The sequence below is a fragment of the Xyrauchen texanus genome, chromosome 15, assembly GCF_025860055.1.
Source record: "Xyrauchen texanus isolate HMW12.3.18 chromosome 15, RBS_HiC_50CHRs, whole genome shotgun sequence".
Taxonomy (NCBI): domain Eukaryota; kingdom Metazoa; phylum Chordata; class Actinopteri; order Cypriniformes; family Catostomidae; genus Xyrauchen; species Xyrauchen texanus.
In genome coordinates this window covers 18,388,425-18,413,910 of record NC_068290.1, presented here as the reverse complement: position 1 = coordinate 18,413,910, position 25,486 = coordinate 18,388,425, and the positions used below count along the sequence as shown (strand labels likewise).

The 25,486-nt window shown below is 37.3% G+C and overlaps 1 protein-coding gene across 2 annotated transcripts; it reads left to right on the top strand.

Moving 5' to 3' along the window:
- The first annotated feature begins 14,720 nt into the window (after positions 1-14,720).
- Positions 14,721-21,375, top strand: LOC127655945 (vacuolar protein sorting-associated protein 72 homolog). Of its 2 annotated transcripts, none has more exons than XM_052144043.1 (6): positions 14,721-15,045; positions 16,780-16,932; positions 17,272-17,395; positions 17,969-18,061; positions 19,436-19,580; positions 20,021-21,375. In XM_052144043.1, exons 1-6 carry the CDS (start codon positions 14,929-14,931, stop codon positions 20,454-20,456), a joined length of 1,068 nt encoding a protein of 355 aa, XP_052000003.1. In that variant the 5' UTR covers positions 14,721-14,928; the 3' UTR covers positions 20,457-21,375. The 2 variants fall into 2 exon arrangements, with proteins under 2 accessions (XP_052000003.1, XP_052000001.1); XM_052144041.1 differs by having other exon boundaries at positions 17,969-18,145.
- Positions 21,376-25,486: the final 4,111 nt, after the last annotated feature.

The following is a 25,486-nucleotide window of genomic DNA, read 5'->3' as shown; positions in this document are numbered from 1 at the left end:
TTAAAAAGTGCATCCTGTGTGCATCCAAACCTGTAAATCTGACCCTTTGAACATCATTGTGAGTTAACATGGTCAATGAACTTAAATGGACTTGAAAAGAGCAGAATTTAAAGTATATCTTTTTCCTTTTAAGTCGTAATGTTTCATTGTTGATCTTTTAAAAAAAATACTTAAACAAGATTTTTATTTTCACTTTTAAATGTGGTTTCTTTTTAATGTGTGACTTTTGGATCTCACTGTATCTTTGATTGAACTGGTTAAAGATGTGTCCAAATTTTGATGTTGTTATTTAACTGTTGGTTGATCCTGCTTACAGTAGGTCTCAGATCCAACATATATGATCTAAACATAAAAAGACCCAGAGCCAAGATTTAATTTTAGGGGTTATTATTGCTTATTTGTATTTCCCTTTTTTCTTTTTTTTCCATGTCATCTCTGGAAGTTTAGGTTTCATGTTTAGTACACTAGTAACTGGAAGTGTGAAATATCTGCTAGTCATTGTAGGCAGTTAGAGAATAAGCAGATCTATGCCCTTTCCTCAAGAGGGAAAATAGTGACACTTTCGCATTCTGTCATAAACTAAACAGCTCTGAAGTCAGAAAATGAGTGTCAGCCTCTAACCCCTGGTAACTGGAATAGTTTTATGTGTGATTTGTGTATTTAAGTATTTTAAATACACCTTCTAGATTGAATAGTAATAAGTTCCTAATTATTTATATCAGTCACCTGATTACTGGAAAAGTGACTCACTGGGGTCTCTTGACTTGTGTTTCTTGCACTTTGTGTTCTTGGCTTTATGTGATTTGTACACAAATGCATGAGGTAAGACTCAACTGAAGGAGTAGTACGAGAGTAGCTGTCAATTGGCATACACTATACATTTAGCTTGTCTGTTTTTTGGCATCCCTGTTTATAACAGCATCGATTTGTAGGTCCATGCTATTTTATGCTGGTTAGCACTTGTTTAGTGCTGGTCAACCAGCCTGTTTTTTTTTCTGGTGAAGGTGGTTTGCTGGAGGTTTTGATGCTTAAGCTAATTAAGGCCACTTGTGGTGACACCAATGCAGGGGACTAACATCCAAAACACAACATACGCTTGTGGCCCCTGTTTTTTCCCCCCGATATATTTTGCTCATGTATGTGTTTTAAACACGTGTTTTAAACCGCCCAACTGAATATGATGTATTCATTCAAAACTACAAGCATGAAGTGAGAAACACTGATGTTTTTTTGTCCTAAACTTTATTCTAAACACCTGCTACTTCTACAGATTGGACAGTTATGAAGTCAAAAATTATAATTCATGTTGCATGCATATATGTAAATGGTCTGCACTTATATAACACATTTTTAAACTTAGTGGTTACTATATATATATATATATATATATATATATATATATATATATATATAAAATAATTTTGTAAATGTGTACATGTCATTTATTTTAACACTTGCCTTCATATTTAACTAATAGCTTTGAATTTCTAATCCCATTTGTTGAATTATTATTGTTGTTGTTGTTAGGCAAATATTAATTATAATAATATATAAAACATAACTATAAAATCAGAAATGATAATGATGATAATAAAAATAGTAAAAATTAATTATGAATTTTATTGAATTCATGAATTTGCTCAATAGCAAGTTTTGGTAGCAAATCTCAGAAAACAATTCACAAAACCAACAATATTACTGCCTTTTTTTAAAGCTTCATTTAATTTTTTTTTTTTTATCTTTCTCTGTCTCAAGGGGCTGGGTGCTCTGACATCACAATTTGTGAGCGCCTTCTCCCATGCAACAAACATTGCGGGACTGTGACATCATTTTTGAAAAATAAAATGATGTGGTTCATTACACGTCTCGGAGCAGTTTACAAGTGAAATGTCCACTTTGTGGCTCTAAAAGCGAGTCAAATGTTCTCCCGAACAGATTAGAACAGATTTTAATGTTAATGTTCTGTTAAGTTTTAAATCAACAAAACCAACCTCCCTATCTTAAACCTTAATCCTAAACCTAACTGATAGTGTCATAAATGAGCATAAGTTAGATGAAAAACACAATTAATGTAATTTTGTGGTGCTTCTATGACACTTTGGGATCATGTGTTGACTCACGTGCTCTTAAGACTCGTAACTTGGTCCATTGTATTGCAAGTGCAACACTATCAGTTGAGCTTCCACACAATTAGATCACACTTGAACAAGCTTATGTAATACAAATGATAAAATAAGTCATCTATTATAGTAAAAGTGTTAAGATGACATAAGATAGCATTGTGTGAGGAACAGAGCGAAATGGACATGTTTATGAACTGTTAATCTGCAGTTTTAATCTTGATTTTAGTGAAAAGGGATAAAAGTCATTGTTGTTTTAGTGCCTCTAGTGTTCACCAGGAAATTGCTGTTACCTGCAACAGACCACATAAAAATAATTTTGCAAAAATTTGGTAATTGTAACATGATTAGTTGACCAGGTTGCAAATGAAAAAAAATAACTTTTATTTTTTTAATACTTAAGTACAATTTAATGTGCATACTTTCACTCAAGTAGCTTTTGGCTAGATACTTGGATTTTTCCTTAAGTAAAAGTTTCACTCAGTATCCACTCAAGTATAATTTCTGAGTACTTTTTACACCCCTGGGATAGAACCGCTGGGGTTTTCAGAAACAGTTTTTCAAATAACAATCGCTTTTAATTTCAGTCCTTTAGCGTAGGTAGATGACATTTAATCAAGATCTATTGAGTTCAGCTGTTAACTTTCACTTTTATTTAAATGAAAGTGATAATCAACTTCATGGTACTTTTTTTTACCACAGACGTTTACAAGAACATACTCTTATATCAGATCTTAACCAAATGTGTAAGACCATAAGACTTGTGTATACATCTGTTGTGTTAAAACATTTAGATTAACATGCAACTGTATTTGACTATTGGTACAGTTGTACAATTCTCCACTTTTCTGGGAAATACACAACGACAGACATCTGTAAGTTCCTTTGAGTTGTATTTAAATTGTTCAGTTGTCTGTCTGTGGGATGTATAAAAGTTTCACCAAGATCGCAGCTAAAAATGTTGACTGATTGCAGGCAAAGCAGCAATCAGGCAGGTCTCTTGCTCTTGCATTCTGTTAAATAATAAAATGGTATTTTGAATGTCCAACAAACACATACAGTAAATGGCAATTGACAGCTTTTGTCACAGAAGCATTTAAATGATGGACTGTACCCTGATTTATTACAAGACTTTTCAATAAATGCTGCTTTCTGTATAAATTTGTCTTGCTTGTCCTCATGTTTAAATGTATGCTTTTAATGGAACTTAAGGAGAATGTTTGTAATCTGCAAAGGGAGGAACCTTGACAGAGAGAGTCTAGTATGAAACAAAACAATTCATTAATGACATTGACACTCATAATAGATTTTTTATGTTTGTTTGTTTCTTAGTATATGACTGTTATGACTGATCATGTTAGAATGCGAAACACAAAAAATACAATCCTCTGGGAATTGTTGAGGTTCTCATTAGGAGTTTTGCCACATACTGTCATGTGAAAAAAGAGAAATAGAAATTGTGTTTATAAGTTTTTATTGTTTAAGCTTATACAAGCTTCATTTGTTCCATTATTTTGTTAAATGCATGTAAAATTAAGAGATGGTTGATTCTATTTGCAGTCTATTAAACATTTAGGAATTTCTGTGTATAAAGCCAAACAACATGCCCTTTTACTCTTCTTTCAGGAAGCAATGAAAACCAGAAATTCCCAGCATATAATTTGTGATTATTTACATCTGTGGGCAAGATTATAACTTTTTCATTGTCTCTTTAAACAGATATACCTATGTGCAGGTACACATTCATCAATGTGACGAAATAACCATGCATGCAGTCCAAATGCAAAGTGTCATGGTTTGAAATAGACAAACAATAAAGTTCTTGTTCTGCAGCAGGTTTCTTCCGGGCTGGGTAAGATTACTTGCTTGTGAAGAAATGCGGAAAACAATTTAACTATGTCTACTGAAAAAATCTCCAAAAGATAGAGATTCTATGTTACATGCACATGATAAAATGTTTGCACATGCAAAGAGACATGAGAAATAGAGGGATTGTTGTCAAGCCACCTTTTCACCTTGTCTCTGTTTTTTTGCATATGTTGAATAATGTTGTAGCCCTGGGGTTTTGTGCTGCTGAAGGCTGAATTCAAATAATGTAAAGCTAAAAAAAAAAAAAAAAGGTAAAGGATCCCCAAATACATATTATAGCAAATGTCCACATGTAAAGTTGGTTCACAGACAGAAACATCTGCAGACTTTGGTAACAATTCTAGATCAACTTCTTTGTGTTGTTGTTATTATTATGAAATATATTTAGAGTATTTAACTGTTTCTGCTTTTATAACACTGGGACTGTGTGAAAAGTATTATGATTATATATTTCTACTGCATAATTATATTTTTTTATTAATGTTGTGGAGATTTTCACATTTCAAAAACCTGGTATTACAGGTTCCACTACCTACGCAAATTACGCAATTTTCTTTCATTTTCAAGTAGAGCAGCAGTGTATTATTAAACACTCTAGTCTGTGTACACAAGGTTATCAACAATTTCCTAAGGATCTTATTTGACATATGTAAACAGTTTCAGCTGAAGTTTTTCATCCTGATCCACCTTTTCAGCTTGAGTACAGTGTCTGATTACCTGTCTCAGATTCAGTATAGGCAAATCAGATTTAAAAGGCAAGATTTTCATAGTTCCCGAAGGACTTTTGTGCCCATTGGCTAAAGTAGCTCCCTAAATTAGGTACAGAAAAAATGGAGGGCTAGTTCAGATGCATGTCTCGTGTTTTACAGCCTGGAAAATATAGTAATTGTTTAAATACGTAAAGGGATAGTTCACCCAAATATAAAAAAATTATTATTTACAGTATTGTGTAAAAAAAACTTCCATAAAAGATGTTGGGCCATATTTTTCATTGTCACCACTTCCATTGTATCCGTTTCCATATTATGAAAGTGAATGGTGACTGTGGGAGCTTTACATGCAAGTTTTTTTTTTTTTTATACGGGTTTGGAACATGAGTAAATGATGACAAAATGTAAATTTTTGGGTAAACTACCCCTTTAACAAGGCTATAAGAAAACCCCCAAAATGACTATGATTATATGATTTTGTGCTGTGAACTCATTCCCTGTGTGTTCAAAAGCATGGAGCTTATCTCATTTATACTCCGCTAGGACATTGACCTCGACCTTGACAGTGAAATGGTCAACTATAAACACGTGGGAACTTGTCACTGTTCAGTTCCCATGAACTAATCTTTTTTCAGCTCATCCATTTTCCCAGGCAGGGCTCAGTTACTTAAAAAATGATTTTCAGCATGGGTTTTGTTTTCATTCTCACCTTATGCATCTTGAATTCTTTCATAGGCTGCAGAAATGATGCAGCAAAATTGCAAAAACACGTCTGCATGACACAGCTTGTCCTGTTTGTTAAGTAGGAAGATACCAGCAGGGTTGTTCTGTTTTAAATCTATCCCTGTCTGCAGTGACGCCCTGATGATTTGATGGCATTGTAGCATGACATTGATCTTGTTCCCATGTGAAAAATCTTTCTACTTCAACCTGGGAGATTTGCAAAACATAAAAAAAACTTGGCAACAACAGGTAAAACTAAGACATCACTCAAAAGTAAAACCTTTGCTTTCCTTTCAGGGATTCATTTTTACAATTTAGTTGTAATTGTAGAACTTCTTTTCTTTATTTTTCAGAATGTGTTGGCTTCCTGCCTGCCATTCCTACCATTCCATGGTTTCCCTTGTCTTTTATCTTGTTTTCCATCAAAGGCAGAACCATTACATAACACTGTTTCATCATAGTTATCTGAAGGATTACATGCATTGGCCAGTGTTTTAAAGTAATACTTCACCCAAAAATCAACATTCCATCATCATTTACTCACCAACATTCCTTTTGAAATCTGTATGACTGTATGTAGTTACTTAGAGCAAAATGTCTGAGCTGCTCTTTTCCATACAATTAAAGTAAATGGTGACCATACTGTCAAGCAAGACTTTCAAGAAAAGATTTTTAGTGAATAATGACAAATTTAAGTCTGTTTCGCAACCAATGCTATCATATGGCTTCAGAAGTCTTAAATGTAGCTTACGAGTAATATCGACCACTTTAATACCTATTTGAAGGACAGCCCCTGGTCACCATTCTCTCAAAAGTAACCAGCTTCTCATTTGTGTTCCACAGAAGAAAGAAAATCATTCAGGTTTGTGTAAATTTTGACAGAATTTTCATTTATGGGTGAACTATCCCTTATAATGTTGGTATGGTTGTATACATGTTTATATATATTCAAGTATTGACACATTTTGGATACTCTGTATGTCAGAAGAAAAAACAACCAGTTTCTTACCAACCAAGCCAATTCTATCAAGAAAGTTATTTGCAGGTGGTCAGTCATTAGACAAACAAAAAATGAAAATAAGCTCTAATAGGTGTGTGAGTTATTTTTTATATCAAAAGGTAAGACGGCAAACCCTAAAGATTAACATGTTACTCAAAATTCTCATTCCATAGCTGTTAATAGATACATGAGTATTGTTTGTTGATAATCATCACATGTGAGTTTGAAGATATAGCTAACACCTGTGCTTAGTCTCTTCCTGTATGTACTAAGGTAAGGAAGCATACCGTACCCTTTTAAAATAATCTAGATTTTTCAAGGTGAGTAAAGGCACTCCTATTCCTGGACTGCAGAAGAGTGAGGATGTTTGATCCTTTTTGCAGACGTAGTAAAGCAAATTTTATTCAAATAAAATATCCAAATACGGAAAATTACAAACTAATTCAACAGTAAAATGTACTCTTGCTTTTAGCTTTTCAAGCAATTCACTGTTTATTCAACATTAACACTTGCATAAATGGCAGGTTATGTGTTTAAGAGTGTTTGTATGTGCTTGACACACTGTAAACTCTGTATTGTCATTACTGGGTGTACATTTATTTATGTATGTTTGCCTGTGATATCTTTTGCAGTCATAGAACCACCTGCGTGTCAGTTTCACTGCCCACGGTTCAGTCACATGCGCCAGATTCCCCTGCAGTGGTGTTTACTTCTGTACCTAGCATGTTTCACACTCTTTGATGTTGGACACTTTTAAATTGATTTATGACACCTTTTCACAGTTTGGGGTATCATAACATGAAGATTTATACTTGCAAATATATGCTGTTTATGTTGATAAGTGAGTTTATGTTGCCGTTTATGAGCTTATTATGTTGGCTTGACAAATCAAAATATTGTTATTCTACAGGCTTGGTTTAGGATTTTGCCAAAATCCCTAAACCAAGACCAAAGCCATCAACTCTGGCTGACATTCAGACTGTTCTGACTTGGTGTGTCATGTATTTTCTTACTTATCAGACTTGCGGTTTTCCAGAGACTGACAATTGAAAAGCCCCAAAATCACATTGACTTTCATTGATGAAATGTTCAAACATGCCTCTGTCACAGAATTTAGCCAGAGGGGAACTGGCCCCCTGGTGAGCCTGGGTTCCCTCAAGTTTACAGTGTTTTCTCCATTAACTTACATCTTGTGGAGTTTTGTGTTCCTTGCCACAGTTGCCTTTGGCTTGGTCAATGTGGGTGTAAAGACAAATACTATTTTTATGGCATAATCCACAATCAAGTTTTTTTCTAACAGCACAATGAAGATTTTAAAACATTTCAGACATTACAGCTTCATTTTCTGTTACAGCATAATTTCTGTAAAGCTGCTTTGAAGCGATGTGTTTTGTGAAAAGCGCTATGCAAATAAAAATTACTTTATAATTTCAAACTCCAAGGCTTCATCCTAAAATTCGGGCAGCTGACTTAATGCCTAATCTGTTAATGGCTTAACCAACAGTGTTTTTGAATAAATGGAACTCTTAAGGAAACTGATCTCAGAACCGTTTGAAAGGCACCTTATCATCCCATCTCCATATACAGTATCCGATGGCAGCATTTTCCAGCTTTTGGATACAGCCCAACAGTCAAAACATAATCACAGTTGCCATATTGCCTCTGTGTTTTCCAATACCCTGACATTAGCATCATCGTGCTGACTTACTGACAAGGGCCATCTCACATTAGACATTTTTGCATCTGTTCAAATGTGTTTACCTTCTCCTGTGGTGTGACTAGTAGCGCATTGCAACCCGGGGACTTATCCCGCATTGAAACCAGGAAGATATATTTTTCGCATAATGTGTGAAAACTGTGATTTGGAGGTTCCATTTTTACTCTAAGATTACATTGTTACTTTATTGATAGATAGGTTTAGGTTTTGGTTTGGGAGTATAGTTAATAAAATAAACACTCCTCTTCATTGTATTACATCCTTTACAGCTAAAAACTTGTTTTACAACTCGCTTATAGCACCCTTCTTTGGGCATTTTCACCCTGAAACTACAGTTTCACCCCGTTATCTCACATTTGCAAGCGGTATGGACAAAAGTGTCCAGAGTGTTTAATTTGGACAGTTATTTAAATATTCCTTCGAGTATATAGCTGAACCCAAAATTATGTATTAAGAAGTCACATTTCTGCTGGACAGAGTGGATTATGATGGAGATTAATATGCTCAGTGACATATATGAGAGTGGAGTGTTTTGATCCTTTGAAAATATGGTTCAACATTTTGGGATTCCCAGGTCTCAATTCTTCAGGTATTTACAGCTGCACCAACTGCTCTGTACTATTTTTGGGAGTAGCATACACCCACCCCCCAAAAGTGGCAGATACACTGGGAGTGGTGATTACTGCATTTGGAAAAGGTCATGAGGCATAGATATGTTCCTCCCTGCTAATTCTGGGGGATGGAGTCCCACTTCTCTCAAGAGATTATGGGAGAAAGATTACAACTTTGTTTTAGAGGAGGGAGTGTGGGCTAGGATTCTAAAAAACATCAAGGCTACATCTAGAGATGCAAGGGCGCGCCTTATGCAATTTAAGATTTTACATTGATTCTATTGGACCCCCTCTATATTGTGTAGGCTTGGTCTTAAAGAAACACCCACATGCTGGCGATGTCAACCAGAAGATGGGGACACATCCCATGTTTTTTGGTGGTGTGTTAAGATCCAAGAATTTTGGTTGAGTGTTCAGAGTTTTATGTGTGACTTATTGGGCACTTAAATTTCATTTTGCCCCAGACTCTTAGGCAATGGGGTGGCCAGTAATATAGGGGATACATGCATAATAAATTGGGTCCTAGCCAGTGTTATGATCGGCAGACAGATTATTCTTAGGGGATAGCAGTCGGCTGGAGCGCCCTCATTGCAAGAGTGGTGCACAAAGATGTGGAGGGAAGTAGCATTTTTAGGAAATGTCATGTAGAAGGCTAAGCAAATTCAACTTCAGATTCATTTAATAAAAAATGGGGCAGCTATTTGGCGTTTGTGACAGGGCGGAGGGCGGGGCCAAGTCTGCACACCCGTCCCCTAATCATGCTAATCAAGCCTCAGAGAGGGATAAAGTCTGACTGGAAGCTGCAGTGAGAGAGAGATGGAGAAAAAGAGAGGTTTACGGACAGCTGTCCGACACTTTTGTGTGTTTGTCTTTTTGTTTAGTTCTTCATTAAACTATTATTTATATCGTCAAGCCGGTTCTCGCCTCCTCCTTTCCATTAATCCCTTTACACAGGTGCCGAAATCCGGGAAGGATGAGGAATGCGTCATAGTAGAGTTCTTGCCACTAACATCCACCCCAATGGAGCAGACATGGCCATCCACTGGAGGATGAAGGAGCCTGGCCGCCTCTAAGCAGAGGAATGGCCACCAACCACGAGGGGAGGAGGGGTTCCCAACCAACCGCCTGGAGCGGTTACTGCTGCCATCTGCAGCACTGCTACCCCTACCGTCCACCAAAAACGCGGCAGGGCATTCTGTCCGCCAGGGGCCGGAGGTCTGCCTCCAATCTGTCCAGGGAGGCACGGCTGTCGTCCATTAGAGGGTGGAGGAGTGGCCGAGAAGTGACCAAGCTACGGCGTATCGGTGAACCGGCGAGTACGTGTTTTTTTTCTGTCTCTCCTCTCTCTCTTCCACTGCCGGTCCATGTTGGCCTTTCCCTCTATTTTTTAAAAGTTTTTGTTAATTTGGCACAATCGCCGTTACTGAGTGTAGGTGCCACACAATTATTTTTTCAACACAGTTTCCGTCCCCTTGTCCCCTCCCTCATCCAGGTAGACTGGGATGACCTGCCGGTAGACGGAATGGAAGGCACGCCCCTCCCCATGGAGAGAGGACGTGTACATCATGCCGGGGGCTCCCCGGCCTGAGAGAATGAGAGAAGAATGTGACAGGGCAGAGTGCTTAGGGATTAGCTGATCAGGCTAATCAAGCCTCTGAGAGGGATAAAGGTCGACTGGAAGCTGCAGTGAGAGACAGAGAGATTTACAGACAGCTTTCCTACACTTTTGTGTGTTTGTCTTTTTGTTTAGTTCTTCATTAAACTATTATTTATATCGTCAAGCCGGTTCTCGCCTCCTCTTTTCCATTAATCCCTTTACAGCCTTTTTGGAGGGCTCTAGGGGAGGGGCAGTGGTGAGAGAAGTGTAGTTTAAATGTGTGTGATATATATATATATATATATATATATATATATATACTCAAGTGTGAGCACAGGGATATTGTTGAGGGTCAGGGTGGGGTTGGGGATTGAGAGGGGGAAAGGGAATAATGGGGTTAAATTTATTCTGTGAATATATTTTTTTCTTTTCTATGTCAATAAATAAAAAGTGTTAATTGGTAGAAAATAACCTGTCAATGCCTTGCAACAAGCCAGAACAGCTCAGCAACCAGCCAGAACGCCCTAGCAACACTTTGCAACCAGCCAGACCCAAGCAATGACCAAGCACCATCTAGTTTGACAGTAAATCTTCTCTGTATATTTTGGATGTTGTATGGGTGTGGTTTAGAGGTCTTTTTAAATTATAACAAATAAGTATATTGTTCTCGTAATAACCAATAATGATGTTAACATATCACTGCCACTTATGAAGTCTAGTTTTTGTTAATATTCCTTTTTTTCTGTATTAATACAATGTATAGCTAAAACTGTATGTTCAAAAACACAAGACAATAAATTTAAAAGGAATTAAAAGTCAGTCTTTCATTCAAGCTTGGCTGAAAATATGAAACAGTTTTACATCATGTTGTGATTTCACACATTTCATGTGATAAAGATTCTGTTACCTAAATATAATTATTCCACACATGTCTGTTTTTTTCCATTACATTTTCTGTTACTAATAGACAAGTCTCTAAGATATTGATGCACTCTTGGGTGTATTCTACTCTGTTTCAGGACAAAATTAGGTCATGATGTGAGCGGGAGGCTGGACGTCTGAGAAACGTCACCATGGTTTCTCAGACAAGAACATTCTGTTCTGAGGTCAAAACATTGGTCTCTCAACATGCCCAAACAGGATCCCTGTCCTTGTGTAACACAATGATGTAATGCACTTGAGATGGATGCATGCAAAAAGGGAAAGACAGGCCAAACAAAGGAAGACAAAAGCACAATATAGGTATAGAGTCATTAACGTTACATAACTTAAACATCTTGAAATATGCGTGTCCCATTTTGACTTATGTGTTATGCTATTTGGGTCATGCATTTATGCATTCTTGTTAAACTGGATTGAGATTATAATGTCCATTGTGTTCCACTAATTAAAAATAACGATCCTCTCACACCCTTTGATTACAGTGCTGGACACACATCTTTGTGTAAAAACACTTTTCTTGTCTGTTTCTAATTTCTGGAGGTTTTTGATTTCCGTCTATTCTCTTCTGACCTTATCTCCTTTCCTTTCCTCTATTCTAATCTAATCTCGTCCTGTCTCACCTCATCTCTGTTTTATTTCAGTATCATGTGGGCTGCATACCAGATTCCAGGTTTTTAGAGGGAACAGATATGTAACACCCCCACAAAGATTGATTACCAGCAGCAGTGTGTTTTCACATTCCCAAGCTGTGAGATCATCTCCCACTGTAGCTCTTAGAATAATGTCTGTGTTCAGAGAGGCCCAAACAACTACTTCATATGGTACCAATCATACTGCCCACTAAAGAGCCTTTGAGCCCTGTGCCACAAAACAACAAACACAATTCATTCTGTAAACAGTATTTATGCAAAATGCAATATAATGCATCATTGTTAGGAAATGCTTCTATTTCTTTTGCGAATGAGAGTGCCCCCTCTCTGTTTCACAGACGTTTTTGTATTCTAAAGACAGAGCAGGACTGCATGGGGGTGAAGACAGAGACAGGGAGCAGGAAAACCAGACATCAAAGAAAAAAGAAACGGAATACCCTTCCAAACACAAAGCTCTCTTTGTGGGCATGGCTCCATCCATATTTTTACTTTAAGCTGAAACTTGCTCATTCTCCACATAGCATTTTTAGAACCTTCAAAACCTTGTTCTGAGAAATTTTGTAAACTGGTACAGAGAAGGATTACATCTGCATTAGATTCACTGTATGTTAGAGATTATATTATTATACTTTGTCCCTTCTTTCTTCTCTGAAACAATGCAAACACACCTCTAACTTCAATAAGCATCAGCGTGGGAGGAAATAAAAGCATGCTTTCTCTGTTAATCATGGTCATAAACAAGAAATGTTTAACCACCAACGTTCACTCAGCAAATCTACAAGCTGTATAGTTTAGAACATGCAGATGATTTAAACCTTGAAGATTTCAAAGTATTTAAAACATTCAGTTAACTTATTTTGGGTATACTGCGGTATGTTTACTTTCAATACAGTTAGTTATATATATATATGTTACCTAAATATAATTATTCCACACATGGTGGATTCCCTGGTCTGTCATATATATATATATATATATGACAGACCAGGGGCAGTGGTGGCTCAGTGGTGGCTCAGGGTTACTGACCAGAAGGTCAGGGGTTCAAGCCCCAGCACCACCAACATGCCACTGTTGGGCCCTTGAGCAAGGCACTTAACTCCAGCTTGCTCTGGGGGGGATTTTCCCTGTAATAAGTGCACTGTAAGTTGCTTTGGATAAAAGTGTCTGCCAAATGCATAAATGAAATGTAAATGTAAGACCAGGAAAGCAATTTCAGTTCAGGTTGGGAGAGTAAAACGCAGTGTTTGTGGGTGTGTACATGTTTTACTTTTGGTTTTCAAATGAATGTAAATGTGTAGAGACGGAATGACATTTAATGTTTGCACAAAACACACACTTCATCTTTGTTCCAAGGACAACCACATTCTGTCAACACTGCATTCATTTCCCAGCAAATAAACCCTAATGTCTATGATAAATAGGTGATGAAAAAATATGTTTGGCTCTATTGAAATGAATTTGTATATTCTTTTAAAAACCTGGAACTCAACTGGAATTCCTTACTTTTTCACTGGACATCAAGGAAATATTGAACATATGAATGCCATTCACCACTTCTCTTTGTGTGTGTGTGTGAGTGAGTGAGAGAGAGAGAAAGAGAGAGAAAATGCAGGTGTGGCCAATCAGATGTGTACTTCAATCTTTCCCACAGCAGGATTGGGAAAACAAACATGGGACCTTGGAATACACACAAGCTTGACCTTTTGGGAAATTCTTCCTGCAATCTACAACTGGTATTTTAAATCATTGCCAAAATACAATAAATGTTCAAGATAGTTTTTTTTTTATCCCAGTGATGAGTTCCCTTTTCTCATCCAAAGATGACAGAGTTTGACCTATGTTGTTTTGTTGTCTTTAATGAATTCAACAGCTCAATAAAATTATTGACCATATCCTTTCTCGGTTTCCCCCCATAGGACTTTTACAAACTTTTGTTGTTGTTATACACCCAGAAAGAAAAAATAAAAATAAAAGTACCCTGACATTAAAATGTCCGGTTTTCATTTTTTGGTGAAACTATTTGGCCTTTTAAAAGTCCCATGTAGGCCTATGTCACTGTAGGCCATATCAACCGACAGCAATTTTCCATGTAGTAAATAAGAGCAGTACCAAGGCCAGTCTAAAAACTGGTCTCTGCCCTCAAGTGTGGATCATTCTTCACAATTCAACCCCTTTTAAATAAATGAATGAATGAGCAGCCCATCCTCCACAGTTCTGCTAAACTAACAATCATTCTCCCAGATGTAACTATAGATCTGTGCTTTTCAGACATCATAGTTCTTTCACTTCACGAAAAGGAAACCACTGATTCAGGGCATGTCAAACCCCAACATGATTTCCAACATGTGTTCTCTCATTTGTGTTGAATTCACGTGAAAAATATCTGAAGAACTTTATCTTACATTCCATTTAATTGTTTCCTTGAGATTTAATTTGAGATAAGAGCTTTGTTTACATTAGCATATTGGCAAATTGTCATTGCCAACCATAACATTTAACAAGCAAATGGGCTATTCAAATGTTATATATGCTTTCCTGATCATTTCGATGGGCTGTGTTTACAGTTGACTGTCATAAAACGTTCAGAAGATGAACTTGAATAATCGTTTCTTAACACAGGGGTATTGTAGTGCGGTGGTTTTCAGGCTGACTGAACTTGTGTCTCCCCCTGGCGGCCGTGCGATAAATCTCTTAATTCTATTGGTTTGGTCTGAACGAGATCCCCTACATCGACTACTCATTCAATGCCCATTAGACTAGTAAGTCTGATGTTTATTCCGCTGTCATGCCTTTATCTTTCGCACTGTTGTGCTCTCTAATAATATTTAGAAAGATCAACATGTACGGTGATATAATTATTTGGTTGAGTTTATACAGCTACGCAACAGATTGAAATCTGGTCCATTTTTAACTCCTTTAACTTTTCACGACATACATTTATTTGTATTATTTGCACCTAGCTGATACTGGAACACATCCATATGTCAGAATGAGTTTAGCTTTCAGCAGGGCTCCCCGGAAGACTGCGGGCAACCGCATGTCCAGACTGCTGGATGCAGAAGAGGAGGATGAGTTCTACAAGACCACCTATGGAGGATTTCACGATGTGAGTGATGGAATATAACCTGCGCGCGCGGCTTGCACTGACATATTTATGCAGCTTGGAAAAATTTAAGAATCATGTCACCGTGATCTGTATTCTTGAAATGAGCCTATCAGACAGTTGAAGATTCTCTGGTATATTTCAAGGCACAGAGTCTTTTAGCTTTTTATTTATTCCATTTAAACCCCCCTGAGACCCAGCCATTCGTGTTTGTCTTATGTAGAGGCCATTTTATTATTTAAATTTCTCTTAGCCCATACCATTGTAAATCCTAGTGTATCTTAAAGGGGTAGTTCGCCCCAAAAGGAAGATTCTCTCATCATTTACTCACCCTCATGCCATCCCAAATGTTTATGACTTTCTTTCTTCTGCAGAATACAAACTAAGATTTTTAGAATAACATTTGAGCTCTGTAGGTCCATACAATGCAAGTTAATGGTGACCAGACCTTTCAAGCTCCAAAAATGACATAAAGGCAGCATAAAAGTTATCCATATGACTCCAGCGTTTTAATCTCTTCAGAATTTATGTGATAGGTGTGGGTGAGAAACAGATCAATGTTGAAAATTTCAATGATCAAAGTGGAGTTTTATAGTAAAAAACTATTGAAATGTTGATCTGCTTCTCACACAAAGTGATTGCATCAATTCAGAAGACATAAATTAAACCACTGGAGTTGTATGGTGTGGTTGGAGAAAAGTGACTGTTTTTTCCTTGCAGGGTACTCAGTTTTACAGGCTCCATATTTACATTTACATTTATGCATTTGGCAGACACTTTTATCCAAAGCGACTTACAGTTATTACAGGGACAATCCCCCCAGAGCAACCTTAAGTGCCTTCTCAAGGACACAATGGTGGTGGCTGTGGGGATCGAACCAGCAACCTTCTGATTAACAGTTGGTTAGGATTAGGGTGTTGGTTAGGACATATGCTGCCTTCCAGGAACAAATTGAGGCCTCTTTGTACAATGGTCATCGTATGGATTACTTTTATGCTGCCTTTATGTGAATTTTGGAGCTTCAAAGGTTTGGTCACTATTCACTTGCATTGGAAGGACCTACAGAGCTGAAATATTCTTAATAATATTCAGCAGAAGAAAGTCATACACATGGCATGAAAGTAAGTAAATTATGAGAGAATGTTTATTTCTGGGTGAAGTATTCCTTTAAAGAGGTCTCCCTGGCTTTTCAAACATACCAAATTTGGCAGTTTGACCACAATTCAGCACATTTTATGTATTATTTTGTAATTATCATTAGTATTTGATACATTTTCAACCTTTTCTTGTAAATAAACATAAGAAAAAGTTAGTGAGTTTTCTGATTTTCTTTTACAAGAAAACCCTTTGCTAAGGAACATCAAGACTCAGTACATGAGTTGTCAAATATTGGGTGATACCACATGGGAATAGGGTAAAAACTAAAAGCATATTTTGTTAAAGAAGAAAATTAGCTCAAAACCTCAAATTTTATTTGTGAATGGACAAACCATCCATAATTTTCATACTATTTGGGTCCTGACATCCTCTGAAGAAAAAATCAAATGTACTAAACACTATATTTATAAAACGTTTTTTACTTTGGTTTCAGGATGAAAACATTACTATAATTTGGGTAAATGCTGAATTTTACAGCCTTCCCATCACATTCAGTTCTTTGTCTCATTATATGTAACATGCAACCTGTCTAGTATCTCCACTATCAGAGACTTAGTCATCAAAACTTGATTTCTGCAGGAATCAGGTGATGAGGAGTATAAAGGCGACCTGTCTGAAACAGAGGATGAGGTGGACAGCGACTTTGACATTGATGAAGGTGATGAACCCGACAGCGAGCTGGAAGAGGATGGACCACGGAGGAAGAGCAGAGTGGTGACCAAAGCTTACAAGGTATTCTTGGAGAGTCTGTGTGGTTTAATGAAACCAAACAGTTAGAGTCATCTCAGTGTGTCAACTGTGTAAAATTAAGTGTTTCATAAAAAGTGTTTATTACATTGTGACCAGACAAACAACATTATGTAATGTCCCTAAACACTGATATACAATCCTGAGTAAAGAGAGGACTAAGACTGAGTTTAGGTGAAACTGTCTGTGCAGCTACAAGTTTGTACAGATTTGGTGCATTGCCAAGTAATTACTAAACCATAGATTTTCTTGTCATCCTAGAAATATTTTTTACATTTAATTTACTTTGTGCTGCTGTGTTCCTCATTCTTTGTGCTTGTGTAGGAGCCAGTTAAAGTGGTAAAACAGAAACCAAAACCACGTAAACCGACTGAGCTGCCCAGAAGGATAGACAAGACAAAGATTAACAAATACAATCCCCCTGAACTACAAGAGGACATCAGCAAGAGTAAGAGCTGTCTTGTGCTTTAGTTCCACTGTTTATCCTGTGTGTAAAAAGACATTACCAAAGACAGACTTTTGTGGTTGTGCCATTCTTTTCTCCAGCCCTCCCTTTCCCAGGAAGTGACAGCCTTAAAAATATTTCGTATGAAAAACAAGGAAGTAATTGGATGTAAATAGAGTGTGATAACAGAGTTTTCCAATCAGAATACATTTGAGATAAACCACCTACTGCATATTTAATTTTCAGTCCAGGTATGTATAAACATAGCATTAAGTCCTGAAGTCATTGTTTTTCAGATGATTTAGATTATATCCAGTGCTATAAAATTTGCATGTGGACTAATAAAGATGTAAATGCCTTTGCTAAGTTGTTTATGAGTCATGTTTATATCTCTACTTGGAACAGCAAATTTGGCAATTTCAGTATATGTCCCTGCAACTCCATCACATTTGGAGAGTTTGTAAAATGACCAAAACATTCAGTTTGAGTGAACTTAAATGAGTCTGTGTTTGATGGATTGTAATTCAGTTGTAATTGAATTGTAAATGAATTGTAAATGAATTATCTCTTTCTTAGACAGGAAGTCGGTTCGTCAGTCCACAACTGAACACACACGACTGACATACCTAAGGCTGCAAGAAAGACAGGTTGCTCCCCGCCGAAGGAAAGGTACGAGACATGAGCGACCTTTGACCCAGGCTGAACTTTTGGCAGAGGCCAAGGTCACAGCAGAGATTAATCTCCGATCACTGGGTGAGAAGCAGACATGAACAGAAAAATTACATTGGCATTGTTATTTCAGAAAGTTTGACTGGAACAGTAAGAATCAATTGCTAATATTGTATCGATTTCATGACATCATGACATTTGTGGCACATTGGCTCTTGACTTGCCAGCACAAATATGCATTAACCGTTTAAGCTCTGAAGGTGTTTTTAAAGATTTCACATTTCAGTGGCAAACCCAAAATTAAAAGGCATATAACTTGACAAAAAAAAAAAAAAAGAAAAGAACACAAGGAGGGTCAAGTGTTTGGTAACATTATAAAGAAAACTTTTCAAGTGTTTTAATGATATAGATTATGATACATTCTGAGACTTCAAAACTGCTGAAAAATCACCAAAACATTTTTTATTATTTTTATTATTTGACTTTCTATATCTGTGGGCATAAATAAGGTGTCTCCAAAAAACTGCTTTTGTTTTGTGCCTGTCATGTTAACTGTATCTGTGTTCATATGACAAAGCAATCAAAAGTTAGCATTACAAAAATAATTGATCATAGTGTCCAAAAACATCTCGAAACAAATGTAACAATAATTGTACATAAAAACTAATTACACCTGCAAACACAACAATGACTTAAGGTTTGCATAGCATGCAGACATGATTTTAGTAATGTGATTTCACAGAATCAGTGCCTTTTGACTCAATGAGTCTGCATCATTGTGTTTGTGTCAGTTACTTGGTGCAATCTCCTGGTGGCCATATGTAACATTGTGCTTTCTGTGGGTTATCTAAATGATCTATGCATCTGATTACCTAGTGTGTGGGCTCATTTAAAAGATAATCGCCTCCTCTTAGTGGTATGTGAGATTTTATGTTCTTTTTATTTTTCATGAAATTATAAGCGAAATGCGGCATATACAACGTAACTGTCAAAGACTTTTATATACTTAGCTGTTACTTAAATTTATTTTTTTGTGAGATTGCAATAATATGTTTTTAGAAATGTTTTGTTTGTTTTTAATTTTCAAATGTAACACTTCTGATTTATTTGCAAATTTCAAAGCTCTTTTTCATTATTCGTCATAATGCCTACATGCATTGAAAGTATAGCTTGTACGCTTTCAAATGTGTTTTGTGTTGGTCAAGAATGTAGTTATTAATATTTTCATAATAATTATTTTCTCGCGGGCCCATTTGAGCTTAAAGGATTAATTACTGTAAGACAGAGTATTGTTTTGTTAATTGATTGTTTTTGTCTAAAACTTGAAGGCTAATAGCACTGTGTGAAGTGTCTATATTTGTATTTATTTTGCAGAAAATTATGAGCGTTTGGAGGCCAAAAAGAAGAGACAGGTCCATATGAAGCGTCAGTGTGTGGGTTCTGTTATCCGGTATCAATCTGTGCTAATGCCCCTGGTGTCTGATGTCAGTCTCAAAGAGGAGAATGTGGATGTGGAGGGGTACTTTCTCATCTTATTATAATGACTTAATATACATGTATACTGCTCTTGGCTTAAGACTTTAGAGATGCACACCTCTCTTAACATTAAACTTTAGACTTTAATTTTGTTAAGTGGGGTGTGCTTTGCTGACACACATCAACTTTTATATTGCCTGGCATGTGAAAATGTGTAGATAAAGTGTTCTTTATCTACTTTATCTCCAAAGATAAATAACAAAGTGTTCTTTATGTTTACAAATACTTCACCATCCTTTCATTTGATCTAAATTGGCAGAACCAACAATATATGAGTATTTAACATCACCAAATTATTTAACCAATGAAAGGCTTACTTATAGATATTAAGCTGGGATAGAAAAAGGATTTGAACAAAAACAAAATAACGTTTCAAATGTTTACTGTTCTTTAGTTCTTTATTTCTTTATATCTCATGGACAGGTTGGACCAAGATGCCCAGCAGAATCCAGGCTCCCAGCCTACACAAGCTTCTTCTCAATCAGACTCAATCCTTACTAAACATAGTGCCCTATCCAATGCAGCTGCAGTAAACGCTTCTGTGCCACCAGGGGCTGCCAAATGCTCCCGCACCTACATCACATTCAGTGATGATGAAACCTTCCAGCGCTTTTTCTCCCATTCCCAGGCTCCTCGCATACCTACCCAAGAGGTGTGCCCTGTTACCCATAAGCCTGCGCTCTACCGAGACCCCATCACAGACATTCCATACGCTAATGTACAGGCATTTAGGATAATCCGGGAGGCCTATAAAAAGTATGTGGCTGCTCACGGGCTGCCCTGCACTGGCACTACAACCCCAACTGAGACCACTGCAAAGAATCTACGCCAGAAGATCATTATTAAACAAGGCATGTAGAAAAATTCACAAGCTGGACAATGGATAGAGATGGAGAATAAAGGATAAAAATCTATCTATCATCTCTGATGATATACATCCATCCATCCATCCATCTTCAACCGCTTATCCGTAGTCGGGTCGTGGGGGCAGCTGCTCCAGCAGGGGGCCCCAAACTTCCCTATCCCGAGCCACATTAACCAGCTCTGACTGGGGAACCCCGAGGCGTTCCCAGGCCAGTGTGGAGATGTAATCTCTCCACCTAATCCTGGGTCTTCCCCGAGGCCTCCTCCCAGCTGGACCTGCCTGAAACTCCTCCCTAGGGAGGCGGCCAGGGGGCATCCTTACCAGATGCCCAAACCACCTCAACTGACTCCTTTCGACGCAAAGGAGCAGCGGCTCTACTCCGAGCTCCTCACGGATGACTGAGCTCCTCACCCTATCTCTAAGGGAGAAGCCCGTCACCCTTCTGAGGAAGCCCATTTCGGCCGCTTGTACTCGTGACCTAGTTCTTTCGGTCATGACCCAGCCTTCATGACCATAGGTGAGGGTAGGAACAAAAATTGACCAGTAGAATCAGAGCTTTGCCTTCTGGCTCAGCTCTCTTTTCGTGACAACGTTGCGATAGAGTGAGTACAATACCACCCCGCTGCCCTGATTCTCCGGCCAACCTCCCACTCCATTGTCCCCTCACTCGTGAACAAGACCCCGAGGTAATTGAACTCCTTCACTTGGGGCAATACCTCCTTCCTTGACTGATGATATACAACTATGTCAAAATGTGTGCTGTAAATGTCTGTTTTGTCAGTGTATTCGTAAGTGTATTGATCTGCATTTTTTAATGTGTTATTCCAACTAAAACATTTTGAATGTATTGTTTATTTTAATATTGATATTTTGCTGCCATACTGTTATGTTATATAATATATATATATATATATATATACTGTATATATATACACAAAAGTTTGGGGTCACTTGCCTGAAATGTTTCTCATGATCTTAAAAATCTTTTGATGTAAAGGTGTATGCTTAAATGTATGAAATTAGTTTTGTTGACAAAAATATAATTGTGCCACCTTTTAATTTATTTCATTATAAAACTAAAATTTTATATAAAAAAAATGTTTTTGTGTATAGAAATTGATGACTTGGACTGAATAATTAAGAGGAGCAGAAAAGATGCTCAAATATAACATAGTTTTGATTTATTTTGGATTTTTTTAATCACAACATAATTCCCATATTTCCATTTCTATTATTCCATAGTTGTGATGAATTTACTATTATTCTAAAATGTAGAAAATTCTACATTTTAGAATAATAAACATTTCTAAACTTTTGAATGGTAGTATATATATATATATATATATATATATATATATATATACAGTGGGTACGGAAAGTATTCAGACCCCTTAAATTTTTCACTCTTTGTTATATTGCAGCCATTTGCTAAAATCATTTAAGTTCATTTTTTTCCTTATTATTTTACACACAGCACCCCATATTGACAGAAAAACACAGAATTGTTGACATTTTTGCACATTTATTAAAAAGAAAAACTGAAATATCACATGGTCCTAAGTATTCAGACCCTTTGTTCAGTATTTAGTAGAAGCACCCTTTTGATCTAATACAGCCATGAGTCTTTTTGGGAAAGATGCAACAAGTTTTTCACATCTGGATTTGGGTATCCTCTGCCATTCCTCCTTGCAGATCCTCTCCAGTTCTGTCAGGTTGGATGAGTAAGCGTTGAGTGGACAGCCATTTTCAGGTCTCTCCAGAGATGCTCAATTGGGTTTAAGTCAGGGCTCTGGCTGGGCCATTCAAGAACAGTCACGGAGTTGTTGTGAAGCCACTCCTTCGTTATTTTAGCGGTGTGCTTAGGGTCATTGTCTTGTTGGAAGGTGAACCTTGGCCCAGTCTGAGGTCCAGAGCACTCTGGAGAAGGTTTTCAGATCCAGGATATCCCTGTACTTGGCGCATTCATCTTTCCCTCGATTGCAACCAGTCGTCCTGTCCCTGCAGCTGAAAAACACCCCCACAGCATGATGCTGCCACCACCATGCTTCACTGTTGAGACTGTATTGGACAGGTGATGAGCAGTGCCTGGTTTTCTCCACACATACCGCTTAGAATTAAGGCCAAAAGTTCTATCTGGTCTCAGCAGAGAATCTTATTTATCACCATCTTGGAGTCCTTCAGGTGTTTTTTAGCAAACTCCATGCAGGCTTTCATGTGTCTTGCACTGAGGAGAGGCTTCCGTCGGGCCACTCTGCCATAAAGCCCCGACTGGTGGATGGCTGCAGTGATGGTTGACTTACTACAACTTTCTCCCATCTCCCGACTGCATCTCTGGAGCTCAGCCACAGTGATCTTTGGGTTCTTCTTTATCTCTCTCACCAAGGCTCTTCTCCCCGATAGCTCAGTTTGGCGGACGGCCAGCTCTAGGAAGGGTTCTGGTTGTCCCAAGCGTCTTCCATTTAAGGATTATGGAGGCCACTGTGCTCTTATGAACCTTAAGGGCAGCAGAAATTTTTTGTAACCTTGGCCAGATCTGTGCCTTGCCACAATTCTGTCTCTGAGCTCTTCAGGCAGTTCCTTTGACCTCATGATTCTCATTTGCTCTGACATGCACTGTGAGCTGTAAGGTCTTATATAGACAGGTGTGTGGCTTTCCTAATCAAGTCCAATCAGTATAATCAAACACAGCTGGACTCAATTGAAGGTGTAGAACCATCTCAAGGATGATCAGAAGAAATGGACAGCACCTGAATTAAATATATGAGTGTCACAGCAAAGAGTCTGAATACTTAGGACCATGTGATATTTCAGTTTTTCTTTTTTAATACATGTGCAAAAATGTCAACAATTCTGTGCTTTTCTGTCAATATGTGGTGCTGTGTGTACAATAATGAGGAAAAAAAATGAACTTAAATGATTATAGCAAATGGCTGCAATATAACAAAGAGTGAAAAATTTAAGGGGGTCTGAATACTTTCCGTACCCACTGTATATACACTCACCTAAAGGATTATTAGGAACACCTGTTCAATTTCTCATTAATGCAATTATCTAATCAACCAATCACATGGCAGTTGCTTCAATGCATTTAGGGGTGTGGTCCTGGTCAAGACAATCTCCTGAAATCCAAACTGAATGTCAGAATGGGAAAGAAATGTGATTTAAGCAATTTTGAGCGTGGCATGGTTGTTTGTGCCAGACGGGCCGGTCTGAGTATTTCACAATCTGCTCAGTTACTGGGATTTTCACGCACAACCATTTCTAGGGTTTACAAAGAATGGTGTGAAAAGGGAAAAACATCCAGTATGCGGCAGTCCTGTGGGCGAAAATGCCTTGTTGATGCTAGAGGTCAGAGGAGAATGGGCCGACTGATTCAAGCTGATAGAAGAGCAACTTTGCCTGAAATAACCACTCGTTACAACCGAAGTATTCAGCAAAGCATTTGTGAAGCCACAACATGCACAACCTTGAGGCGGATGGGCTACAACAGCAGAAAACCCCACCGGGTACCACTCATCTCCACTACAAATAGGAAAAAGAGGCTACAATTTGCAAGAGCTCACCAAAATTGGACAGTTGAAGACTGGAAAAATGTTGCCTGGTCTGATGAGTCTCGATTTCTGTTGAGACATTCAGATGGTAGAGTTAGAATTTGGCGTAAACAGAATGAGAACATGGATCCATCATGCCTTGTTACCACTGTGCAGGCTGGTGGTGGTGGTGTAATGGTGTGGGGGATGTTTTCTTGGCACACTTTAGGCCCCTTAGTGCCAATTGGGCATCGTTTAAATGCCACGGCCTACCTGAGCATTGTTTCTGACCATGTCCATCCCTTTATGGCCACCATGTACCCATCCTCTGATGGCTACTTCCAGCAGGATAATGCACCATGTCACAAAGCTTGAATCATTTCAAATTGGTTTCTTGAACATGACAATGAGTTCACTGTACTAAAATGTCCCCCACAGTCACCAGATCTCAACCCAATAGAGCATCTTTGGGATGTGGTGGAACGGGAGCTTCGTGCCCTGGATGTGCATCCCACAAATCTCCATCAACTGCAAGATGCTATCCTATCAATATGGGCCAACAGGATTACGTATTTAAAATACAAAATATATTTAACTCTGTTCCAATACAGTTATATTTGAAATAATTTGTAATTAGAATACCGTTACATTCAAAAAGTATTTTGATTACCAAAGAGATTACTTGGAATTTTATGGTAATTTGTTTCATTTAATATTTAGTCCGTTCAGATGGAAAACATTTATAATGCATATAAATGATGCGATCCAAAGTGCATTTGAACAGCGGTCATACGAGCAGACAGAGAAGTACGTTTGGTGTAAGTTTGGAGCAGAAGAAATAGAAATAAAGCTTGTGTAAATTGTCAGCTTTTGCTAAGCTAAAATGCTATTTCTAGCCATTTTACATGCACGTTACCAGGCACCATCATATTTTTTATCAAGAAAATTCACATTGGATCATAATTTCTTTTTTTCTAGAAAGACCTTTGATCTTACGGCAAAAATCATATTCTTGATAATAATTTTTGCACTCCTGTAAAAATATCTAAAAATCCTTAAAACAAGATAAATTTGATTAATCTTGTTTTAGAAACAACAATGCATAAGATATTAAGTCTTTTCAGAGAATGCATTTTTATCATGTGTATTTTGTCTTACTGTACTGGCAGACTTTTTATAGTCAAAACAAGTGAAAAAATCTACCAGTGTTGAAGACGTAATATTTGTAAGATAAAATAATAGTGATCTACAATGCTCTATATATATATATGTATGTATGTATGTATGTATGTATGTATATATATATATGTATATATATATATATATATACAGTGTTGGGAGAGTTACTTTTGAAAGTATTCAATCTAACTGAAAAAGGTTACAAAGTACATTTTAAAGCATGTATTCTGAAGTGGAATAAATTTCAAAAGTAACTCTCCCAACACTGTATATATATATATATATATATATATATATATATATATATATATATAT

Coding starts and splice junctions, on each gene's coding strand:
- LOC127655945 (XM_052144041.1), top strand. CDS start 14,929: ATGAGTTTAGCTTTCAGCAGGGCTCCCCGGAAGACTGCGGGCAACCGC. Junction 15,046..16,779: donor CCTATGGAGGATTTCACGAT/GTGAGTGATGGA, acceptor TGATTTCTGCAG/GAATCAGGTGATGAGGAGTA. Junction 19,581..20,020: donor GAGAATGTGGATGTGGAGGG/GTACTTTCTCAT, acceptor TCTCATGGACAG/GTTGGACCAAGATGCCCAGC.